Source organism: Pleurodeles waltl, chromosome 5 (assembly GCF_031143425.1).
Source record: "Pleurodeles waltl isolate 20211129_DDA chromosome 5, aPleWal1.hap1.20221129, whole genome shotgun sequence".
Taxonomy (NCBI): Eukaryota; Metazoa; Chordata; class Amphibia; order Caudata; family Salamandridae; genus Pleurodeles; species Pleurodeles waltl.
Window position 1 is genome coordinate 1768168351 of NC_090444.1, and position 26242 is coordinate 1768194592.

Consider the following 26242-nt stretch of genomic DNA (forward strand, 5'->3'; position numbering starts at 1 on the left):
CCTGGAGTAGGAGGCCACAGAGAGGTGCCGTGCTTGTCTATAATTGCAGAGGGTGCCTGAAGATGAAGATTCCAATATAACCCAATATAATCCAAACCCATCACCAGGGGTGGGTGGTGATCTTTGAAAGTAGTGGGGTGTAATACCTGTGATGAACTGCTGCAAGCAAAGCAAGCTGGGAAAGCTGCCCCCTCTTAAAAAATTGTTAATGGAATGAGAGCTAAATGGTGCATTTTACAGCATAATTTAATGTTAAAGTTTCTAAAAAGTCATAAGGTCTTGAATGGCACTCAGATACTACTTTTAAAGATTGCCAAACGTCACTGGAGTGCTGCAGATTTGCTCACTCTAAGATAATTTTGAGAAACCTGCGGAAAAAGTATGCATATTTCAACACAGTTTACTTTTAAAGTATTAGAAAGCTATACATGAAGTAGAGGCGGGAGAATGCAGTTTCACATGGTCTGCCTTTCACCATATTAGTTATCAACACATCTACATTTCCCTTCATTTCATTTTTTTATTGTACCATTACATGTCAAGTCTTAGTCATATGTTATGACCTAGAACCTAGGTGGAATGATTAGAGATTAAAAATACAAATAGGCAAATCCCATCATTATAGGTAGCATAATAAAGCACAAACGACACCATAGGTTTCTGCAGTACTGCTGCCTTTTTGGTCATGGAGACCTGGCATAGTGGTTGTCGTAGTAAATTACCATCACACTCAGAATATCCTTTGTGTGGAGAAGGGCATACTCAGGCATTGTAGATAATATTAGCTTCACCAGGCCCTCTGAATACTGAGATCACACACTAGGACAGCAACAGCCACAATCCATGTCAGGGTGAACCACAAAGAGTCACTAAATTAACCAGGGCTTAACCATCTGTTAGCTTACCACAAAAGCAGTCACGCTTAACTTAGAGGCAATGTGTAAAGTATTTATGCAGCACATTAAACAATAATAAATTGAAAATACAACACAAGATGAATCCCACACCCGTAAAATGTAATAAATTATCTGACACCAAAAGGACAAAAATTCAATCAGTAGAACCAGGCTTATGAATTTTTTAAATTTAAAGTGAAAAATAGTGTTTAAAAGATCCTAGCGCCAAAAGCGGACATCTAGCTGCGCGAGCCGGGGACAAAGTCGAAAGTGTTGGCGGACTACAACAGACCATGGTTCAGATACATGAAGTGGGATTGGCTTTGGTCTCCGCTTACCTTTAGACTTAGAAGAAACTTTGAAGAAAAATATCTCAGAAGGTAAAGTTCAGCAGGGTAAGGCAACCTGTGGTGTCTGAGGAGGCATTTTCGTTGCAGAGCTGCTAGAAAAAGCTGCAGTGAAGATTTTTACATTCAGACTTGGGGCCTGATTCAGAACTCGAGGACAAGGTACTTCGTCACAATGGTGACGGATATCCAGTTCATCAAGATCTTAATCCCACTGGATCCAAAATCGCTGGAGCCTTTTCTGTCTGAGGCTCCGATAAGACGACATCCACTAGTCCTTGGGGTCAGTCTGGAAGTCCTGGGTTCAACCAGAAATCAGGTCTCAAGCAGTAGGGCAGTCCTCTGAGTGCACAAGGCAGGCTTTAGGCAGCAGGGCAGTCCTCTGGGTGAAGTAGGGCTGTCCACTAAGGAACACAGCAGGCCATAGGCAGGAGGGAAGTCCTCTGAGAACCCTCCGCAGATCCAGAAGTGAACTGAAGAGTGGGTCCGGGGTCCTTATTTTATATCTGGTTACAGTTTTAAAGCGAAGGAAACATCTTGAGTTTTCTCCCCACAGTAGTATCTGAAATTTCCTGTCTCCTTGCTCTGGTCCCAGGAAGTCTGGGGGCACCAAAGGCTAGAGTGAGGTTCTTTGTGTGTGGGCTGAAGGAGATGATTTGAAGTGCAAGTGGAGCTGTGCACAACTCTGCCTCCACCATCCTGCCAACACCCACTCTATCTATTGTGTAGCTGTCTGAGAGGAATACACAAAGGCCAACTGCTAACTACACCTAGTCATGTGACCTAGGAACAGGTTGCAGCCATCAAATGTTAGGACAGGAAAATGCAGACTTTCTAAAAGTGGGATTCTTAGAACTGTGACTTAAAATCTGACTTTACCATTAAACATAATTTTAAATTACAATCTCTTATACACCAAACATGATATTTCTACCTGCTTGCAAGCAAAGTTATCACTTACTAAATGTAATAAGGTAACCCAATGGTATTGAGTGGGAGAGCTACTTGTCACAGTAGTAAAAAAAAACAGACCTGAGTTTTTTTTACTAACATGACATGTAAAACTTAAAGCACAAGTCCAACCTTTTAAATACACTGTACCCTGTTCTATGGACTGTTTAGAGTCTACTTTAAGGGTGACATGTATGTGTTAACAGGGAGTTTTATTCCTGGCAACGTGGGATGGGCAGTTAAAAACTGCACATTGGCAAGCTTGAGACATGTTTTAAGGGGATACTTGAGTGGGTGGCACAATTAGTGTTGCAGGCCCACTAATAGCATTTAATTTACCTACCTTGGGTATATGATATACCACTAAAGTAAATTAAATACACCGATCAGATCTAAGTAAATTTTATCATGCTTTGGGAGTGAGCACAAACAATTCAACACTGGTCAGCAGTCCTAATGTCAACAAATTCAAATTCAACAAAACAGGAAGGGAGATGGAAAAAATGTTCAGTGGTGACTCTGCAGAGCGGGTAGAGTCCAACAAGTCTCATTGCACAGAATGACCACTTGCAAACTGTACATATGCTGGGATTCTGGTTCTACAGCTGCTGTGATAGAAGTCAGACCACAGCCGGTACCTTGATAGGTGAAGATGTTATTCCTCAAATTTCTCCACTCCCATCAGCTTAGTCTATAAAGTATTGTGTAGCATAATAGTCTTACAAGAACCCTATATCAGAACATATTACAATACAAACATATGTGCATGTGATGTACTAACAGTGTATTATGTTCCTGTCAATATTATTATGTACATTGTCCTTCCCGTATTAACTTCGTATGAAGGTATAAAAGGCGATGTATAAACGTTTGTAGTTTTCCCACCTGCAAGTAGCTGCTCTGTTGACAGGAAAACTCTGCCTCATTGCATAAACCCCCTACTTTCTAAAGAAACTTTCTGTTTGCTACTAAGGGCTGCCCCTTTGTCAGCAAAAGACCTGCCAATTGCCAAGAAGGGGCTGTAGATAGTTATCATTTTATATTTTTAAGGGTCTGGTTGTGACCGAGTCACCCCTTTATAGGAGCGGAGGACATGATAAATTTAGCAAATCTGGGTGTGCGGCAGCTCTACATTACCTCCTGCAGTCCTTATGCAAAAGATGAAGCCCCTTGAGGCAGTATACTTGTGAGCTAGTCTCTGACAGTACTGGGATATGGGCTTGTTTTATTCAAAGGAGGCATCATAGTAGCTGAAGTGGGCGAAAAAGTTTAATGCTGGTCATTGCTAACCTAAAATATCACTCTGTTATTTTCACAAGAGTTTGGCCAATACTGTAAAGGATATTTCCTGTTTTCATGTAGCAGCATTTGTAGAGAGATTCTTAGCGCTCACTATTATTCACCAGCTAAGCAACCCAAGGCACAGACACATGATGTGATATGCCCACAATCCCACCTTGCTAATAAGGATAAATTGCTTACCTGTAAATCCTAGCTCAATTCCAGGAGAAGCCCTCATCAAAGTCATAACTCCTGGAGTATATATATATATATCTCAAACAAATTCTTGTAACCACAAGAAAGGTCAGGACACTTCCAGTGAATATAAAAGTTTTACTCTCATACAGATTCTTCCTCCCAACGCGTTTCAGCCGTAGCCTTGTTCACAGATGGGGGAACTCAGCACATTAGCATACAAATAACCAAATTCAACAAAACTAAAACCAGACAAATGCAACACATAAAGCAACTTACTCTGCAAACGCAGTGGCCATATTGGACTAGTATGTAGTACATAGGATACCTTACACTGTTTTACGATATTCTTTGTCTTATCGTTAATCTACCTATGTAACAAACATATTAATAAACTAGGTGTATGTTATCATAAGTTATTACAAATTGTATATCCTGGTATCACTGTATCCTCTTATACTTAATATGTACCATACAGATACTCAAAACCATATCCACTGCATTACAGTCAATAATTTCATGTGCCCATAAAAACCCCATACTTAATTATCAAAAACCCTGTGCAGAAATCCAATAATAATAATATCAATAGATACACATTACTCTATAATTAGAATAATAGTCAAAATTTGATAAAGCTTATTGTCAAAACTTATACCAAGAAATGTCTATCCAGGATGACTACTCATCTCCTCACTGGAGGTTAAACCCCCAGACGAGAGAGTCATAAACCTAATGATATATTTGGACTCCAAAATACGTAAGGCTTTTTGTCTGTCACAAACAATCCCTTCCCCCCCCCCCAAATCCGCATGTTGGTCTTGACATGATCACACACCAAGTAACTTAGTAATTTCTCATCACCTTGATGTACCTCTTGAAAGTGTCTCGCTACCGGATAATTACGGTCATTATTACGGATAGCTCTTATATGTTCAAGGATTCTCTTTTTGGCCTTGTGAATCGTACTATCCACATATAACTTGTCACATGGGCATCTCAAACAGAACACACAAAATTCGGTATTACAGTTATAGTGTCCTGTAATCCTGTACTTGTTCTGTCCATCGCCCCAGATAACATCCGTACAGTTGACACTGTATCTACAAGCTTTACAATGTTGGCAGCAATAGAATCCCATAATAGAAACCCCAGTTTGCATCGTACTGTCGGAACTCATTACCATATTGTGGCTCAAATCATCACATATAGATCTCCCTCAACGAAAAGTAATAGATGGCAGATCCTGAACGACCCTCCTCAAGTGAAGATCTGTTTGTAAAATATGCCAACTTCTCCTCAGAATTTGCCTCAACTTGAAAGCTTGGTTGGAATAGGTAGTAATAAATCTTATTTTTTCCTCATTATCCTTCTTTGTGTTTGAGGGATACAAAAGATCTAATCTGGTTTTATGATCCACCTTCTCAACTACTGTCCTAATCATCCTGTCACTGTAACCTCTTTCTGCAAGTCTTTGGCACATTACACTGCATTCCTGATGATAACTTTCATTGGTGCTGCAAATTCTTTTGGCATGTAACAACTAGCCATAAGGAATGCTCCTAATGAGATTAGAAGGGTGAGCACTACTTGCATTTAACAGACTATTCCCAGCTGTTGCTTTTCTGTATAACTTAGTTAACACCCGATCCTTATTAATGCTCACTTCAACATCCAAAAACTGAATTGATGTCTTACTGTACTGTGCACTTAACTGTATATTGAGCTTATTTGTATTCAATGACGTTACAAATTCCATAGCTGACTTCTCGTCCCCTCTCCATATAACAAAGATGTTGTCAATATACCGACACCACAATACAATACAATAGAGTAATGTGTAGCTATTGATCAACCAAAGTCTCAACCAAATTGTGGCTGTGTATAGGCGGTGCGCACATCCAAGAAACACTATTGTCATGGATATCGTAAGTCCATAGTAGTTAATCCGATTCAGACAGAATAGAGTGCTCAAGTGGTAGTACACCCAGCCACAGGGTGTGGTACGCTGTTAACCACAGGGTAACAGTCCATGTAGGAAAGAAGAAAACCACTGCACATCACAGGATCGAAGTAAGAAAACTTTATTCCTTGGTATTACGTCAGGGTTGAAATCCTCTGGTGTCATAAAATTGCACTAGGAACGTGGTAAAAGAACACAATACTTTTTTCCAGTTTGAATAACAACAGCCGACACGTGTTTCGTCATCCTTGACTTTTTCAAGGCTTGTTGAATAAGAATAGTGAGATTAAGTCATAATGGGACTCCAAGATATCAAGACTTTGTACAACCAGGTGTACAGTGGATTGGCATGGGAGCAATCAAAGGACATAGACCCTGATAAATCTGCAGAGCGTCCAATATATTATGCACCAAAAGTAAGTAGCATCGTCCAGGACTTACTTTTGGTGCATAATATATTGGACGCTCTGCAGACTTATCAGGGTCTATGTCCTTTGATTGCTCCCATGCCAATCCACTGTACAAGGTAACAAGTCTGAATGCATTTAACTATTCATCTGGCAATGCCTTGTTTCGATATAGGGTTACCTGCATGAGGGTTTTGGAAAGCTATGAACAATTGTTTTGTTTTCCGAAATTGTTTCGTTCTGTCAATGTAATACATTAGTGCTCTTATTATGTCTAATGTATGCAAGGCCCTTTCAGCTACAGAGTCTGGTTGTGGAAAGAAGACTGGGAGTTCCACAGTTTGGTTTAAATGGAATGGAGATATGACTTTTGGTAAGAATTTTGGATTTGTACGGAGAACCACTTTATGTTTATGTATTTGTATAAAGGGTTCTTGAATAGTAAATGCTTGTATTTCACTCACTCTTCGAAGTGATGTGATGTCTATTAGAAAGGCTACTTTCCAAGTTAGAAATTGGATTTGGCAAGAATACATGGGTTCGAATGGTGGGCCCACGAGTCGTGTTAATACAATATTAAGGTTCCACGAAGGTACTGGTGGTGTCCTTGGGTGTATGATTCTTTTTAGTCCTTCCATAAAGGCTTTAATAACTGGGATTCTAAAAAGCGATGTTGTATGTTTAATCTGCAGGTAAGCAGTTATTGCAGTGAGATGGATTTTAATGGAGGGGAGAAAGCTAGATTAGACTTTTGTAAGTGTAGTAAATAACTAACAATGTTTTGTGTGCAGGCTTCTAGTGGCATAATTGGATTAGCCTGACAGTAGCAAACAAATCTTTTCCATTTGTTCGCGTAACAATGTATTGTTGTGGGTTTTCTCGCTTGTTTAATGACCTCCATAGACTCTTGCGAAAGGTTTAAATATCCGAATTCTAAGACTTCAGGAGCCAGATTGCTAGGTTGAGCAATGCTGGATTTGGGTGTCTGATATGTTGTGTTGTGTCAACAGATCTGGTCGGTTTGGTAGTTTTGCTGTGGGGTACTACTGATAAGTCCAACAGTGTTGTGTACCACGGTTGGCGAGCCCACGTTGGTGCTATAAGTATTAGTTTGAGTTTGTTTTGACTCAGTTTGTTGACCAGATAAGAAATGAGCGGGAGAGGGGGAAAAGCGTAAGCAAATATCCCTGACCAGCTGATCCATAGAGCATTGCCCTTGGACTGAGGGTGGGGATACCTGAATGCGAAGTTTTGGCATTTTGCATTTTCTTTTGTTGCAAATAGATCTATGTTTGATGTCCCCCAGCGGTAGAAGTGATCCTGTAGGATCTGGGGATGTATTTCCCATTCGTGAGTTTGCTGTTGATCTCGAATGAGATTGTCGGCTAACTGATTTTGAATGCCTGGTATGTATTGTGCTATCAGGCGAATGTTGTTGTGAATTGCTCAATGCCAAATTCTTTGTGCTAAGAGACACAGCTGTGACGAGTGTGTCCCCCCCTGTTTGTTTAGATAATACATTGTTGTCATAGTGTCTGTCTTGACAAGAATGTGTTTGTGGGCTATCAGTGGTTGAAACACTTTTAATGCTAGAAATACCGCTAGTAGTTCCAAGTGATTTATGTGAAGTATTCTTTGTTGATTGTCCCATTGACCTTGTATGCTGTGATAGTTGAGGTGTGCTCCCCACCCAACCATGGAAGCATCTGTTGTGATAATGGCGTGAGGCACTGGGCCTTGAAAAGGCCGCCCTTTGTTTAAATTGATAGGGTTCCAACATTGAAGCGAAGAGGGTGTTTGGTGGTCTATCAACACTAGATCTTGTAGTTGACCCTGTGCTTGCGTCCATTGTTTTGCTAGGCACTGTTGTAAGGGCTGCATGTGTAGTCTTGCGTTTGGGACAATAGCTATGCATGAGGACATCATGCCTAGTAGTTTAATTACAAACCTTACCATGTAGTGTTGGTTTGGTTGTATGCTTGATCTTACATTTTGGAACTATTGAACTCTTTGTGGGCTTGGAGTGGCAATTGCTCTTTGTGTGTAGAGTGTTGCTCCTAAGTATTGTTGTAGTTGGGATGGTTGCAGATGTGATTTTTGGTAATTTATAGAAAACCCTAGTTTGTGTAGAGTTTCTATGATGTATTGTGTGTGAAATTGACATTGTTGTTGAGTGTTGGCTTTTATTAGCCAATCGTCCAAATATGGGAATTCATGCATGTGCTGTCTCCTTATGTGAGCTGCTACTATGGCTAGGCGTTTTGTAAATACTCTGGGGGCTGTTGTTATCCCGAACAGTAGCACTATGAATTGATAATGTTTGCCTTGAATTACAAACCTTAGGTATTTCCTGTGAGATGGATGGATGGGTATGTGGAAATACGTATCCTTGTGATCCAGTGTTGTCATGTATTCCCCCTTTTGTAGTAAGGGAACTACGTCCTGAAGTGTTACGATGTGGAAATGATCTGATTTGATGAAAAGATTCAGTGTTCTGAGATCTAAGATAGGCCTTAACGTTTTGTCCTTTTTTTGGAATAAGGAAATACAGTGAGTAAACGCCTATTCCTTTTTGGTGATTGGGTACTAGCTCTATTGCTTGTTTTTGTAGCAGTGCTTGGACCTCTATATGCAATAGGTCTAAGTGTTGTGGAGACAGTCTGTGCACTTTTGGTGGCACATCTGGAAGGAATGTTGTGAATTCTATGCAATAACCATGTTGGATAATTGATAGGACCCATGTGTCTGTGGTAATATGTGTCCAATTGTGGTAGTATTTGATTAGCCTCCCCCCCAACTGGTGACAAGTGTTGGGGTGTTGTGACATTGAAGTCACTGCTTGCTCGGGCTTGGTTTGGCGGGCTGGAATTTCCCTCTTCCTCTTGGGAATTGTCCTCTATAGGAACCACGAACCCCCCCCTTTGGTATTGTGACTGATAGGTGGGTTTTGTTTGGGAGGTGGATGGTTCATATGTTTGTTGCCGAAACCCCCCTCTAAATTGTGGTTTCCTAAAAGTGCCTCTGAATTGTGGGGAGTAGAGCGCGCCCATGGCTTTGGCCATGTCTGTGTCTTTTTTAATCTTTTCGATGGCAGTATCGACTTCCAGCCCAAACAACTGTTGTTGGTCAAACAGCATATTTAGTACCGCTTGTTGTATTTCTGGTTTGAATCCAGAACTCCGCAGCCATGCATGCCTTTGAATCGTTACAGCCGTGTTTACAGTCCGTGCTGCTGTATCTGCAGAGTCTAATGCAGACCTTATCTGATTGTTTGATATGGCCTGTCCCTCTTCAACTACTTGCTGGGCACGTTTTTGGTGTTCCTTGGGCAAGTGCTGGATGATGTCTTGCATCTCGTCCCAGTGTGCCCTGTCGTAGCGTGCAAGTAGGGCTTGCGAATTTGATATGCGCCATTGATTGTCTGCTTGTGATGCCACTCTCTTGCCCGCCGCATCAAAGTTTCGACTCTCTTTGCCAGGTGGTGGGGCATCCCCTGACGATTGTGAGTTTTCCCTTTTTCTTGCCGCCCCTACAACCACTGAGTCTGGTGTGAGTTGTTGCGTTATAAACACTGGGTCTGTTGGTGGTGGTTTATATTTCTTTTCGACCCTAAGCGTTATAGCTCTTCCCTTTACAGGCTCTTGGAAGACCTGTTGTGCGTGCTTGAGCATGCCCGGTAGCATTGGCAGGCTTTGATAAGATGCGTGGGTGGATACCAGAGTGTTGAAAAGGAAGTCATCCTCCACTGGTTCGGAGTGCATTGTTACGTTGTGGAACGTAGCTGCCCTGGCTAGTACTTGCGTATATGCTGTACTGTCCTCTGGTGGTGACAGCTTTGTTGGATAACACTCTGGGCTGTTATCCGATATTGGTGGATCATATAAATCCCATGCATCAGCATCATCTTGGGTCATCCCAGTATGTGTGGGTGACTGCATTAACAGTGTTCCCACTGGAGACAAGTGTGGTGAGTGCAGTGGGGATGGTTGTGGTGAGACCTGTGGTGGTGGTGACTTATCTCTAACCACTTTGGCTTTTGGTTGCATCTCTGATTCTTGAAAAGCTAGTTTTCTTTAAGATTTGAGTGGAGGGATGGTCTGAATCTTGCCTGTATCCTTTTGGATTTGTAACCTTTGTTGCCTTTGGTCAGGTTCTTCTATATCCAAATATTGCTCAAATCTATGCTTTTCTTTGAGTTGCATCAAAAGCCCTTGCTCCTCAGTGTATGAGGGTCGTTTCGGCTCCGAGGCCGGTTTTTTTGGTACCGAAATTCCTAGTGTAATAGTCTTTTTCGGTTCCGAGGAGCTTTTTCAGGGCTTGCTTGATTCGACCACTCAATGTCGAATTTTTTCGGTGCCGGAATCTCGACCGGAGTGGGAAGTCTTCGGCAACTCATGGGCCTTTTTCGGTGTCGATGGTATCTGGTCACCTTCCCTTCTGTGGGTTGAGCCATGGCCTGCTGGCGGTGGCGTCCCCATGGCCTTGAGTTTCTTGGTGACCCTGGGTTTGGGACGGGGCAGGTTTACTCACGGTTTGTTGCAACGTCGAGGGTCGTTCATTGTCGGATTCATCCGAGTCCGTTTCTTGGATGGAGATTCTTTCTTCCTCCTCGACGTCGAGCTGTTCTTTCGGCTTCGACACCATTTGTAGTCTTCTTGCGCGTTGATCTCTCAAGGTTTTTTTCGATCGAAACGCTCGGCAAGCTTCACAAGTATCCTCTCTGTGTTCGGGCGACAAACACAGGTTACAGACCCGGTGCTGGTCTGTATAAGGATACTTTGCGTGACACTTAAGACAGAAACGGACGGGGGTCCGGTCCATTAGTCTTGGACGACGGGTGTGGTCAGGCCGACCAGGCCTCGATGAAGAGTGGAAGCCCGCAAAGGCCGCCGAATCGGTCTTGATGTCGGTGCTGATACACTAACACTAAACCGGTACCGAACAAGAACAATACCATCGAATTTTCGATACTTAGCTAACTTTCCCGATTCTAAATACGGAGCGAAGAGGAACACGTCCGAACCCGATGACGGAAAGAAAACAATCTAAGATGGAATCGACGCCCATGCGCAATGGAGCCGAAAGGGAGGAGTCACTCGGTCCTGTGACTCGAAAAAACTTCTTAGCACTAGATGGCAGGAACAGTGCACAGCATGTGTATCTGCAGCTACACATGCCATCGAACATATACATATATATATATATATATATATATATATATACATACTAAGCCTACAGTAAAAAGCTAAAAATATCGAAAGCACATTGAGTTTTCATATGAAAAACCTCCAACAAATAGTAAAACATTTCAGTGAAAGCAGAAAAAGAGACTAAAATACAACCACAACCTTTATTTGAAAAGGAAAATGCAAGGAAATGAGAGGCATCATTAGCCAACAGGCTTCATTTAAAGTATAACATAGAAAATGGGCACATTGCCTTCATGACCTCACAAGAACAACCCCTCCCCATCGTATCCCATCACGCCCCACATGTGACAGTTAGGTCAGGTCTTTTTTACGGTGACATGGTAACATCATCATTGTACTATTCTTGTAGACACAATGGCTTTCCAGCACTGACAGGAATCATAAGAAATGCAATGATGTGCTCATTATGTAAATAAATGGGTCTTTAGCTGCTTTCTAAATCTAAGCAGGTTATTATTGGCCCAGAACTCAAAGGTAATAAAACAGTATGGAAGTGAAGCTGTGCTTCCCTGGTCTTCCCCCATTCCATGAGTCTGGCATCCCTGTCCTTCCTCCTGTCCCCTCCCCTGCATCCCAGGCAGTTTGTGTATCGTCCATGGTGGGGCAGGGCATGGTTCAAGGGTAATTCCTCAGTAGTCAGTCCATCCCTGCCAGATCTTAAAGTGTTTTTAGGACACCTGCGTGCCAGGTATATTGGTCTCTATAAGGCCATACAATGGTCCATGCAGTGGGCCCATTTAGAGGTGTGGGGCAGACTCTCCAGTCTTGTCCAATGTCTCTTTTCGCTATTACAAGCCCCAACCATAGTAGTGCTCTTTGGTACCTAGTCTCTTCTATACTCTCCATAATATGTAAGAGTATCAGTCTGGTGTCTCTAGGGGCCGGTCATTCTAGTACCTCCCCCATAATGTTTAGGATATGTTCCCAATATTGCTCAAGGGCGGACATTGCCAGAAAGTGGTCGCAACGCAAGCAACAACTCGACCTGATCAACCCCATCCTGTGCATATGTGTTCTTGTGAGATACATTTTATGCAACAATTTGAATTGTATTAAGCAAAACTGGGCTGCAAATTCTGTTTCCCGAGGGGCTGCCAGAGCCTCCTTCCAGTCTTCATCTACCATGGGGCCAAAATCAAATTCCCAAGTCTTCGCACTCCCTTCATAGTGTCTGGCATGTTCCTGACGAGCATCCTGTACATGTCTGATAGTTTGTGCTACTTGATATTAGCTAAAAGCAACTTAGTCTCCGGGGGAGAATACTTAAGGATGGCTTCCCCTTGGGGTAAGTATAATTGCAGTGCATGCCGTAGATAGAGGTATCTAAAGAACTGCGAATGGTGGAGGTAAAATTCAGCTTGCAAATCTTTGAAGGATTTAATTACACCCTCTTGCAAGACATCTCCTAAAGTTGAGATGCTGATATTATCCCAGGCTGAAAAGCCACCCAGGGCAGCCACCTGTGGAAGCCAGGTACTCTTTCATACAGGAGTTTCCAATCTGAGTGCAGACGCCCACCCCACTGTTTAAGCGCTTCCAACCACACTCTCAACACGGTCCGAGTGGCAGAGGGCACTCGCTCCGGGATTGCCCCGCCGTACAGAAGGTGAGGCAAGCAGGCCCGTCCCTTGACCCAACCATCTGAAGCATAAGCCAGGTTGTTGAAGCCCCCAAACCACCAGTCATTGAGGACTAATAGGTGGGCTGCGCGAGAGTAAAGAAGCATGTCCAGGGTTAGCAATCCTCCACTAAAAACTGGTCGACAGCACTTCCCCAGGAACACTACCTCCCCCACCCCCCCACAATAAGGATCTCAGCAGGACATTTAGCTTTGGGAAGAAGAGTTGATTCCCATGGAAGGGGAAATTTGGGAGTTGATATAGGAGTTTTGGCAAGGCTGCCATTTTAAAAATGGGTGATCGGCCAATCAGCGACATTAGAAGGGTAGACCAATGTTTTATGTCCCTCCCCAGCCCCTGCACACTGGAGTATAAGTTGCGTTCATGTGTGACAGTCTGGTCCAGCATGACATATCTGCCCAGATATTTAATGCCATTCAATTGTATTTTAAAATCTGGTGCTCAGGGAGCATTACTGGGGCATGATCTTATTGGGTATATTATTGTCTTAGCACTCGTTTCCTCTGGGTTACCTAAAAACATCAACATCATCTACATATAGGGATATCCTATTGCTCAGTCCCTCTGCCCACTGGAACCCCAACATAAGGCATCAACCCTAACCCATGCCGCCAGGGTTTAATTGTCATTGCAAACAAAATAGGGGACAAAGGGCAGCCGTGACGAGCTCCCTGCCTGACACTAAACCAGGGGGAGACAGTCCCTTCAAGCCTTGCGCACACCCTTACGTTGGTACACAGCATGTAGACATAGCCACATGCTGCCAATGAAGCGTGGACCAAACCCATATTGCATAATCCCAGCTAACTGTGTTGAAAGCCTTTTGGAAATCGAGCAACAGGAGCGCATAATGGCCCGACAAGACTCCACTCAGTTCCACAGCATTGTATAATATTCCAGAGCAATATTAAATTACCTTATGCTGGCCACAGTGTCTGACATGTGGCCAGGCCCTGCGGATGATCCAATAACCCTCCCCCACCTCACCCCCCCTTGTAGGCATCTAACCTAGCGTGACCTTCAGCCGTTCGTGGCGGGCAGTTGGCTGCAGGAATTCAATGTCGAATTACAGACAGAACACCCTTGCTTTGCCTTGGAAAATTCATTAGATTGGGAGGATTTGTCCTTTGCAGAAACCAAGCTTTAACTGGGGCACCTGCCATGTTTACATTTGAAAGTGCTTCTCACTGAGGTTTCATTCCTGTGAAATAAGCATTGGTGCCAGATTGGATCTTCACCTGCTTACTTAATTTAAAAAAACAAAAAGTCCAGTTTGGCCCAAAATGTCTACCCAAGTAGAGCACTTTCTACTGCCTAATTAGTACGTGCTACTTCCTTGGGTAAATGTACAGTGCACATTCTATGCTACCGCTGCATAAAGGACCACCAGGTAATGTCTCCAGTGACGATGTGTGGTGTAATTTTGACAATATGATTGTGCCTTGAGCGCCTTCATAATGAAATCTGTGCCAACATGAATCCTTTTATAGAATATGACAGCGAGACTACAAAGAGTTGAATCTCCACCATACAAGGATACTTCCTCTTAATTATATGAAGTAAATGCTTCTTTGTATGGTGGAGATGTGCATATATTCCTCAGCATCACAAACACTCGTGGGGCCTTTTGGTAGGCTGTCCATCAAGCATGAAATGGTGCTCGCTGTTCTTTCAACTGTTTTCCTGAAAACACAGGAAGAGCCTTTTGGTAAGCTGTTCATCAAGTATGAAATGGTGCTCTCTGTGTGCGGGAGGAATTCTTTCATCTGTTCTCCTGAAAACACATGAAAACTCCACTCCATGTGAGCAGGAGTAGTTTTCCTGCTCCCACCCTCTAGGAGTTACTGTTTGCTCTCACTTGGCGGGAGCTATTAAAGCTCCCTCCAAGTGAGGGCAAACTGCTATCTCCAGAGTGTGGGCACCTCAGGAGATAGGGAGCCGGCCCTTGGGGGTGGCGGACCCATCCTTTTCAAAACACACAGCTTTGCTCCAGGAAGGGGCTGGGCGCGGTCGTCCGCCAATTTTTCAATTAAGCTCTGGGGAGGTGTTGATCCCTGGGGCTCTAATGAGCCAGTTGGGGGTTTGCGCGGCCTCCCTCTATTTACACTTGGCATGGCCCCGGGACCTGGCGCACCCGGGTACGAAACTGCTAACAAGTGCAGGAGACCACGCTTGTTTTTCCCCCCAATTTTGCAGCGGATTCGCAGATCCACCTAAATTTTGTGGAAAAAGTTTAAAAAAAAAAAAAAAAAAACATTTTTGACCCCGGCAGGTCCCTAGGAGACTCCAGCACCAGGCCTAGGGGGTCAGGGTATTACTACCCTGCCCTCTTTCTTTTATTTTTAAGTTTTCTTTTTTTTGGGACTCCCCTGAGTCCAAGTCCCAAAATGGCTGCCAACACTTCCTGGTTAAAGTACTGGCAGCCAATCAGATATTGGTTGACCACTACATCGAACAGGACCATCGCCCAGAAGACATCAGATGGTCGATTTTGTATGTAGTCAACAAAATAAAGATAGGGAGCCCGAATGCTTCCGTTCTGGACAGAATGGAAGCCCGTCTGATTGAGAGATTTGAGACGGCTAGGAGGGGCCTAAATGATTTGTCTGAAATGTGGGCCCTAATATAATTGCGACTGGGCTAGTACCAGCCTGCTTTGCCAGTACTTCTTAGCAGTATATGTGGGTGTGCCAAGTCCTAGAGATGAGTTTATGTTTCTTTTGTTGTAGTAATTGGTGTGTTTAGTGTTGTTTTTTTGTTACTTTATATGTAGTAATTATGAGCTTAAAAAGCATATTTGTTGTAGTATGTACAGGCATTGTCATTAATAGAGGCAATTGTTTGGTAGTATTTTGTATTTATGATAACTTTTGTAGATAGTGCATTTATCTACACTATAGACAGGTGGATATTAGTTGGTTCCCATGGTAAACATACTTGTATTAGTTTGTAGTTTTGTTTGTTGCCATTTATGACACTCTTTCCCTATATTCCTTGTCATGGTTGTTTTATGTATTTTTAATTGACATTGTATATTTTCGTTAGCTTTTTCATTGTTTAATATTTGTTATTAATTAATTTTGTGACAGTTTTATTTGTAATGAAATGTCCATGTGTTGGGTGGGTTTGTTGTGTTTTAGTTCGTTTGTTACATTATTTGTATGTTCCAAGATGGCACCCATACAATAATGATGAAGTGAGCTATTTTTTAGTCACCTCCTTGCTGTTTAATATTCACTCGCGCAGCCAGAGAGCCTCGCCGTGGCTCGGTTCCTTCATTTAAACGCGCATTTTGCGAGCGCGCTTTGCCTAAAAGCTGTGACCTTTGGAACTACTCGGCCGGCCACACACGCCTAATAAAGGTATGCGCTACTCTTTGTACTCGCCTGATGTAGCGCTTGAGTTTGTGAATTTCAGTTTAAATAACCGGTGTTTTGATCTTTTTAACTTTGTTTCCTCGGTCCTTTTAGATTGTTAGTTGGTCTGTGATATTTACTGCCCTATCACTTTTCCATTGCCATTCAGGTCAGTCCCTCTGGCTACGTTTCTCATATTTACATCTTTTAAATATATGTTTTTATATATGTTCTTTTACATGTTGTCCTGTTCTCATATATCTCATGTGTAGCTCTATACATTTGTTACAAGATATAATTTTTTCAATTGGTTGTCTGTGTTCACATCTCTGGGACTGCACGTGATTTGTTTTCAACCACATTTCTACAAGCTAAGTGCCTTGTGTTGGGAAGTACTTTCATTAATTTGGTCATCATTCACTTGCTATTACTATGTTCTTGTGCACCAAGAGGTGGTTTTATGGTGAACAGGTGTGGTATTTCCTCGCCTGGTTGTTGTCATGAATCATAGTGGTTTTGGTAATTTTTGTATGTTGTATATACAGGCACTGTTTCTATTGTCCTGAGGAGGCCGGATTTGTTAAGGCCGAAACGCGTCGACTGTATCTTTCGAGGAGTGACTGTCGGAATTTACGAACTATGAGATCTAAGAATTTGAGGATTGTATCGGACTTTTTCTCGGTGACTGTTCTATCTCACTGAGGCGGAATACGCTCCTTGGACAACTGTCATCTCCTTCTTTTCTGACTGCTGGCCATTGGATGGCTACGCAGATTATATCCAATATAGCACAGTGCTCTAATGGAACTGTTGGTTAATGATTTTTGTTATGTGTAATATGTGTATATATAATTAGTGTTTTTATTACTTGTATATAAGATCCTTTTGGGGTGCACAGGTAATTTGTGGGCACTACAGCTTAATTGGTTTAATCAGCAATAAAAGAAATTAGTTTTCAGTGAACAACTGAGTTTTTCACGTCGATAGTTGGGTATATATTTATCCCTTCTGGATATTTTGCTTGTAGTATAGCCAAACAGATATCAGCACAGGGACCCCCATCCCTAGATATATATTGAAAATGTCACTTACCCAGTGTACATCTGTTCGTGGCATTAGTCGCTGCAGATTCACATGTTTCGCACAGTCCGCTGCCTGGTGTTGGGCTCGGAGTATTACAAGTTGTTTTTCTTCGAAGAAGTCTTTTTTGGTCACGGGACCGAAGGACTCCTCCCTCTTCGGCTCCATTGCGCATGGGCGTCGACTCCATCTTAGATTGTTTTCCCCGCAGAGGGTGAGGATGGAGTTGTTTGCTATAAATAGTGCCCATGCAATGGAGTGAATACGTATGTACATAAAAAGTTTATAATAATTATTTACAAATGTACAAATGTTTAAGATTTAAGATCTACTTCTAAACGGCTACAGGCTTCCCGGGGAGGCGGGAGGGCACATGTGAATCTGCAGCGACTAATGCCACGAACAGATGTACACTGGGTAAGTGACATTTTCAGTTCGATGGCATATGTTGCTGCAGATACACATGTTTCGCATAGACTATAAAGCAGTTACCTCCCCTAAAAGCGGTGGTTTAGCCTGTAGGAGTTGAAGTAGTTTGGAATAATGTTCTTAGTACAGCTTGGCCCACTGTAGCTTGTTGTGCATTTAGTACGTCTACACAGTAGTGTTTAGTAAATGTATGAGGCGTAGACCAGGTTGCAGCCTTACATATTTCGCTCATAGGAATGTTTCCTAGAAAGGCCATTGTAGCACCTTTCTTTCTGGTTGAGTGTGCCTTTGGTGTAATAGGCAATTCTCTCTTGGCTTTAAGATAGCATGTTTGAATACATCTGACTATCCATCTAGCAATGCCTTGTTTAGAGATTGGATTTCCTATGTGTGGTTTTTGAAAAGCTATGAACAGTTGTTTTGTTTTCCTGATTAGCTTTGTTCTGTCAATGTAGTACATTAGTGCTCTTTTGATGTCTAATGTATGTAGTGCCCTTTCAGCCACGGAATCTGGTTGTGGGAAGAACACTGGCAATTCTACTGTTTGATTTAAATGGAATGGTGAGATTACTTTTGGTAGAAATTTTGGATTTGTTCTTAGAACTATTTTATTTTTGTGTATTTGAATAAATGGTTCTTGTATGGTAAATGCCTGTATTTCACTTACTCTTCTGAGGGATGTGATTGCAATGAGAAATGCGACTTTCCAGGTTAGATATTGCATTTCACAGGAATGCATGGGTTCGAAAGGTGGACCCATGAGTCTTGTTAAGACGATGTTAAGGTTCCATGAAGGAACTGGTGGTGTTCTTGGTGGTATAATTCTTTTTAGCCCTTCCATGAATGCTTTAATAACTGGTATTCTAAATAGAGACGATGAATGAGTAGTTTGTAGGTAAGCAGCTATTGCTGCAAGGTGTATTTTTATAGATGAAAAAGCGAGATTCGCTTTTTGCAAATGTAGTAAGTATCCCACTATGTCCTTTGTAGAGGCATGCAATGGTTGGATTTGATTGGTATGGCAGTAGCAAACAAATCTTTTCCACTTAGATGCATAGCAGTGTCTAGTGGAAGCTTTTCTAGCTTGTTTTATGACCTCCATACATTCTTGTGTGAGGTCTAAGTGTCCGAATTCTAGGATTTCAGGAGCCAAATTGCCAGATTCAATGATGCTGGGTTTGGATGCCTGATCTGTTGTTTGTGTTGTGTTAACAGATCTGGTCTGTTGGGTAGTTTGACATGCGGTACTAGTGAAAGGTCTAGTAGAGTTGTATACCAAGGTTGTCTTGCCCATGTGGGTGCTATCAGTATGAGTTTGAGTTGGTTTTGACTCAACTTGTTTACTAGATATGGAAGGAGAGGGAGAGGGGGAAAAGCGTATGCAAATATCCCTGACCAACTCATCCATAGAGCATTGCCTTGTGATTCGCGGTGTGGGTACCTGGATGCGAAGTTTTGGCATTTTGCGTTTTCTTTTGTTGCGAACAAATCTATCTGGGGTGTTCCCCAAATTTGAAAGTACTTGTTCAGAACTTGGGGGTGAATTTCCCATTCGTGGACTTGTTGGTGGTATCGCGAAAGGTTGTCTGCTAGTTGGTTTTGGATCCCTGGAATAAATTGTGCTATTAGGCGAATGTTGTTGTGAATCGCCCACTGCCATATTTTTTGTGTTAGGAGACACAATTGTGTTGAGTGTGTTCCTCCTTGTTTGTTTAAATAATACATTGTTGTCATGTTGTCTGTTTTGACAAGAATGTATTTGTGTGTTATTATGGGTTGAAAGGCTTTTAACGCTAGAAATACTGCTAACAGTTCTAGGTAATTGATATGAAATTTTGTTTGGTGTACATCCCATTGTCCTTGAATGCTGTGGTGATTGAGGTGTGCTCCCCACCCTGTCATGGAAGCATCTGTTGTTATAACGTATTGAGGCACTGGGTCCTGAAATGTCCGCCCTTTGTTTAAATTGTTGCTGTTCCACCATAGAAGCGAGAGGTATGTTTGGCGGTCTACCAACACCAGATCTTGAAGTTGACCCTGTGCCTGTGACCATTGTGATGCTAGGCACTGTTGTAAGGGTCGCATGTGTAGTCTTGAGTTTGGGACAATGGCTATGCATGATGACATCATGCCTAGAAGTTTTAGCACAAATTTTGCTTGTATCTTTTGGTTTGGAAACATAGCACTTATTACCTTGTGGAATGCTTGCACTCTTTGTGGACTTGGAGTGGCAATTCCTTTTGATGTGTTGATGGTTGCCCCTAGATATTGTTGTGTCTGACACGGTTCGAGGTGTGACTTTGTATAGTTGATGGAGAAACCCAGTTTGTGAAGGGTTTGTATGACATATGTGGTGTCGTTTGTGCACTTTTTTACTGTGTTGGTCTTGATTAGCCAATCGTCTAGGTAAGGAAACACATGTATCTGTTGTCTCCTGATATGTGCTGCTACTACTGCTAGACATTTTGTGAATACTCTTGGTGCAGTTGTTATTCCGAATGGCAACACCTTGAATTGGTAATGTATTCCTTTGAATACGAACCTTAGGTACTTTCTGTGAGAAGGGTGTATCGGTATATGAAAGTACGCATCTTTTAGGTCTAATGTGGTCATGTAATCTTGCTGTTTGAGCAGTGGAATGATGTCTTGTAGTGTGACCATGTGAAAGTGGTCCGATATGATGTAGGTATTTAGTGTCCTGAGATCTAATATTGGTCTTAATGTTTTGTCTTTTTTTGGAATTAGAAAGTACAGGGAGTAAACTCCTGTGTTTTTTTGTTGTACTGGTACTAACTCTATTGCATCCTTTTGCAGTAGTGCTTGAACTTCTAGTCCTAAAAGTTCTAAATGTTGTGGTGACATTTTGCGTGTTTTTGGAGGGATGTTTGGTGGGAATTTGTGGAATTCTATGCAATAGCCAGGTTGGATTATTGCTAATACCCAATTGTCTGTTGTAATCTGCTGCCAAGATTGGTAGAATTGGCTTAGTCTTCCCCCCACTGGTGTTGAGTGAAGGGGTTGTGTGACTTGAAAGTCACTGTTTAGGTGGAGGTGTTTTTGGAGTCTGGAATCTTCCCCTACTCCTTGGGAATTGACCCCCTCTATATCCCCTGAAACCTCCCCTTTGGAATGAACCCTGATATGGTGTGGTTCTTGTTTGTTGGCTGGTGGTGTCTGTGGGTTGGCCACGAAACCCCCCTCTAAATGGAGTTTTTCTAAAAGAGCCTCTGCTCTGCGGGGAGTAGAGTGCGCCCATGGCTTTGGCCGTGTCTGTGTCCTTTTTAAGTTTTTCAATGGCTGTGTCCACTTCAGGGCCAAAAAGTTGTTTCTCGTTGAAGGGCATATTAAGGACAGCCTGCTGGATTTCAGGTTTGAAGCCTGAAGTGCGGAGCCAAGCGTGTCTCCTTATGGTGACAGCAGTGTTGACTGTTCTCGTTGCAGTATCGGCTGCGTCCATTGAAGAGCGGATTTGATTGTTTGAGATCGTTTGTCCCTCTTCAACTATTTGTTGCGCCCTTTTTTGGTATTCCTGGGGAAGATGGTCTATGAGAAGTTGCATCTTATCCCAGTGTGCGCGGTCATATCGGGCCAGCAGCGCTTGAGAATTTGCGATGCGCCACTGGTTGGCTGCCTGTGATGCTACTCTTTTTCCTGCCGCATCAAATTTTCTGCTTTCTTTGTCCGGAGGTGGGGCGTCGCCAGATGTATGGGAATTTGCTCTTTTGCGAGCTGCCCCTACTACTACGGAGTCAGGTGGTAACTGCGAAGTAATAAACACTGGGTCTGTGGGTGGTGGTTTGTATTTTTTATCCACCCTTGGGGTGATGGCTTTTGATTTTACGGGCTCTTCAAAAAAAAATTTGCGTGCCGTAACATCCCTGGTAGCATTGGGAGACATTGATATTGGCTATGTGTAGCCGAGAGGGTGTTAAATAAAAAATCATCCTCTATAGGATCGGAATGCAGTTGGACATTGTGGAATTCTGCTGCCCTAGCCACCAGTTGCGAGTATGAGGTACTGTCCTCTGGCGGTGACGGCTTTGTGGGGTATGAATCGGGATCATTGTCCGGCACTGGGGTGTCATATAGGTCCCAAGCGTCTTGATCCTGATTATCTTGACTTATGGTAGTTTGCGCTGGTGAGTGCATTTGTGGCGGTGTTTGTGCCGGCGATGCCTGTTGTGGTGGAGAGGGCGGAGGCGTGACTTTTTTAACCACTTTGGCTTGTGGTTGTGCGTCATCCTTGAGAAGTCCGATCCTTCTTTTTCTCATTATTGGGGGAAGGGTTGATATCTTCCCTGTGTCTTGCTGGATGTACAGTCTCTTTTGTGTGTAGTCTGATTCTACACTTTGGAGCTCTTGTCCAAATCTGTGCATCTGGCCACTTATTCCTTGTTCCTCTGTGTAGGATGGAGGTGTGGAACTTTTCGGCGCCGAGAGAGAATCTTTTTTCGGCTTCGGCACCGACAGAATTTTTGTGGCTTTCGGCAGTGTGTCTCGGTGCCGATGTTTTTCGGTGCCGGCATCTTGTTTTTGCCTATCGGAGCCGCTATCTCGGCTCCGAGGTTGCTCCATGGCGGTCCCTCGACCGGAGTCGGGTGTCTTCGCTATGGGCGTGCCCTTTTTCGGCGCCTTCGACGGCTCGCCGGTTTTATGGGTCGAGCCATGGCCTGTTGGCAGTGGCGTCCCCTGGGCTTTTGTCTTCTCGATGGTTTTAATTTTCGACGTCTTACTCACTGTTTGTTGCTGTTGTTCGACGTCGGAGTCTCCGGATTCTGATTCCGGAACCGAGAATGTTTCCTCTTCGTCGTCGAAACGTTGTTTTGTCGGCGTGGACGCCATTTGTAGACGCCTGCCTCTTCGGTCCCGGAGTGTTTTTCTGGACCGGAAGGCTCGACAGGCCTCACAGGTATCCTCCTTGTGCTCGGGGGACAAGCACAAGTTACAGACCAAGTGCTGATCTGTATAAGGATACTTACTGTGACATTTTGGGCAGAAACGAAACGGGGTCTGTTCCATCGGCTTCGATGTCGCACGCGGTCGGGCCGACCAGGCCCCGATGGGGGATCGAAGCTACCCCAAAGTCTTCCGATGATCGGTGTCGATGTACCTAACTATCCCGATACCGAACGGAACAATACCGACGCTTTCTTCTGAGATTCTGACTAACTTTCCGAACCGAAACACGGAGCGAAAAGGAATACGTCCGAACCCGACAGCGGAAAAAAACAATCTAAGATGGAGTCGACGCCCATGCGCAATGGAGCCGAAGAGGGAGGAGTCCTTCGGTCCCGTGACCAAAAAAGACTTCTTCGAAGAAAAACAACTTGTAATACTCCGAGCCCAACACCAGGCAGCGGACTGTGCGAAACATGTGTATCTGCAGCAACATATGCCATCGAACATATATTTTCTTACCTTTATATTTCTCCAAAACTACTGAAAGGATTGACACCAATTAACAAAAAGGGCGCTTTCTGGACCAAGATCTAGTTTCTCTTCCAACTTTGGTGTAACTCCATTCAGTGGTTCTGGCTGTAGTTGTGTTCAAAATCCCTATGAGAAATTGCATGGTGAAAAAGCATTTTAATTTGCGTATTCAAATGGAGCTGGTGCCGCTGGTGGGTGTCTGTAGCATGGGCGTTAGGACTAGTGTCGGGAAAGGTTGAAGTGGCATGGCCGGCGCCGGTCCGAATCCATGATCGGATCCATAAAGGCCCACTGGAGCAGAGGCCAAAGCCGCCGATGTGGAACCAGATGGGGCCCCCTCTGACCCAGCGGGCATAAAGGCGTTCTGGAGGGGTTGGCCAACCCAAAGATGAGGGACATGGCCTTGTAACACTCCTTGAGTGGAACGGGGTCACTCCGGCTCCCGGAAAAGCTTTGAGACGTGGAGTTGGCCTTGGAATTGGATGAGGAGAAGTCGAAGCAAGCTTCGACTTTTGTGCTATTTGTCCCTCTTATTACAGTGTCCTGATGACTTTGAATGGGGCGAAGAGGACTTGGGGCTCCTGGGGGGGGGGTCTTGTGACCGTCCTCTTGTCCAAGATCTCTGCACAGGTGCCTGACGGGATGCCAGCAGCTTTCAGGACTGCTCCCTTTGGCACCATAGCCTGAAGTCAGGCCACAACTTGGATCTGTGGTTGCTCTCCAGACATCACAGACACAGGAGATGTGGGTTCGTAACCCACATGGCACCAGTGACAGGCACTAAACGGTTTAAAACCTGTCTTCCTTGTAGACATTCCCTTGACACACTAGGGGGAAAAAAAACCTCAAAAACATGGGTTGACAAAACGTAGAAAAAAGTCTATGAAAAAGTGATAGAGGATGGCTCTCCCCGGATCAGCGGTAACTGGCACAGAAAGAAAGAACTGACGTCAATGTGCCAGGTGGTGTCTATATATGTGATGCAGATGTCTCTTCCAGCGCATTTGGCACCGACACGCGGAGCCAACCGGTGTCACCTACTGGTGCGCAGGGTTACTGCTCATGAAAAATCTTTCGGATCCAGTAACATGCCTGGGGAAATTCAAAGGTACGAACCTGTGGCTAGAAGTCTCCATCATATATGAAATGCACTTCAGCGCCAGGGCTGGTGTGCGTGTACTGGGTTTTTTCGTTCTTTTTCAAAATGATTTGTCTTTTTTCACCTCAACAGCCAAAAGTAATGCTTGGCAGGATTTGAACCCGCAAAAAAAGGTGGGAGGATGCAGATGCTGAAATCTATCATAAACATGACATGTAGACACTGAAATGAAATTTTCACCCTTTTTGGTGGTTTTAACGTATAAGTACATGGCTAGCAACTTAGGCAATAACTCAGTAGTTACATATAGGAAAGGATGCAAACAAGTATTATTAATCAAGTAATATTACAGATCAATGTAATCAAAGGGAATGTTCCAGTTTTCGACCCGCTATACACTGAATGGGTAAAAGAGATGTGATCCTTGCCAAAATTGATAATTGGTAGAGATTTAGGGTCCCTAAAAGCCGAAGCAACTGGAATAGGAGCCCTTAACTCCTTTGACACTGAAGCCATTAGGAATAAATTATCGTCCACAGGATACATTCTCCTCATATCGCCCCGCCCCAATGGAAATGTTCGCTGATGTCATAAAACAACTGTGTAGCTCATGTGTCAGTTTCCAGATCGTAGGTATCAGCTGAAAAATTGGGCTTGTGACACTCAATGAAGATCCCACCACAAAGAAGAAGACATGCTGTAGAAAATGTACCCACAGCAGGATTGCTTTGTTTGCAAACAAAAGAAAAACGCAACAAAAACCCTTACTCTTCGCCACATTTCAGAGACATCAAATGACGATGTGCGCCAGTTTTTACTGTGGGAAAAATGAGCATCTGCTTTGGTGATTAGGAACAGTGTTCCAATAGCTTCAAGATATAAGCGTGGGAAGGAAAAGAATACATGTATGCATTTAATTTCGGATGGATATTTTGTATGCCTAGGGTACTGATGAACAGTGGAATGAATGCTACAATAACAGAAGTATACAATGTTAAGTCTGCCTCTATTACATAATTTGCTTTTTCCCCTGGGTGGGCCCTTACTATTCTGTTTCACAACAAAACATCACATGGGTTTTAATTTATAGTGACTTACTGTTCAAAACAACAACTGCAGTAGCTACAGGCCAGGAAATCTCATTGGGATGGTTGACCAGATAGAAAGCTTGTAAACTGTATACAAACGGAACCCATACCAAGTCACCAAATGCCAGCATGAAACCAAATCCATCATGAACAATATCCATGGTAGTCAAAATTGCTTCCTAAAACAGTGAAAGAAGATTAGAAGGAAAGTATTAGTAAATACTCTATATGAAGCAATTAGATAATGTGTATATTTATCATTTTTAATACTACTTTCATTCGTTGTCTATAGATGCAAAACAGAAGGAGCTTGTTACTTGTTAGGTACCTGTAGTTCTGCAGCATTGGTATATTTCATACTTCAACATCCTTTAGTCAGTCTGAAAATCCCAGATAAACACTTTTAAAATGTTTCTAGATCTACAAAGTGTTTGTATGGTAGTACATTCATTTCACTGAAAAGCACCCAAACTTTAACCAACAAGTAAATGTACTGAGCAATCCCACTTTCCCTATAGACCATCATATAGATTTTCAAAGCACATGACTGAAAGGGAGCAACCAGTGAACCCTTGTCCAGTGAGGAAGGAGGGTTGCTTGTGAGCAGTACTTACCTTCATTAACAATATTTCTAGTGGATAAATAATTTTCCCACAGATATGCCTACAGACACCACTTTGGCTGGGAATCTTTTTCTCAGCAATAGCTCTCCAGTGTTGCCATATGGCAACATGAAGTTTTATCCACGACTCCGTTCACCAGATGATATGATGACAACTGAGTTTATTAGATGCAAAACGGCACACTGGACTCACTACCTATTACTTTTCTTGCTCTCCATCAAGGCTAGAGGAGAAGAACTGAGAGAAA

General features: G+C 43.2%; 1 protein-coding gene across 2 annotated transcripts in view; it reads right to left on the minus strand.

The window, feature by feature from the left end:
• Nucleotides 1-26242, minus strand: part of LBR (lamin B receptor) — a 489903-nt gene that overhangs the window by 52407 nt on the left and 411254 nt on the right. For both annotated transcript variants that reach the window (XM_069236198.1, XM_069236197.1), the window contains one exon: nt 25383-25551. In XM_069236198.1, the coding sequence (XP_069092299.1) occupies nt 25383-25551 (169 nt within the window). The remainder of the gene's footprint in view (nt 1-25382; nt 25552-26242) is intronic.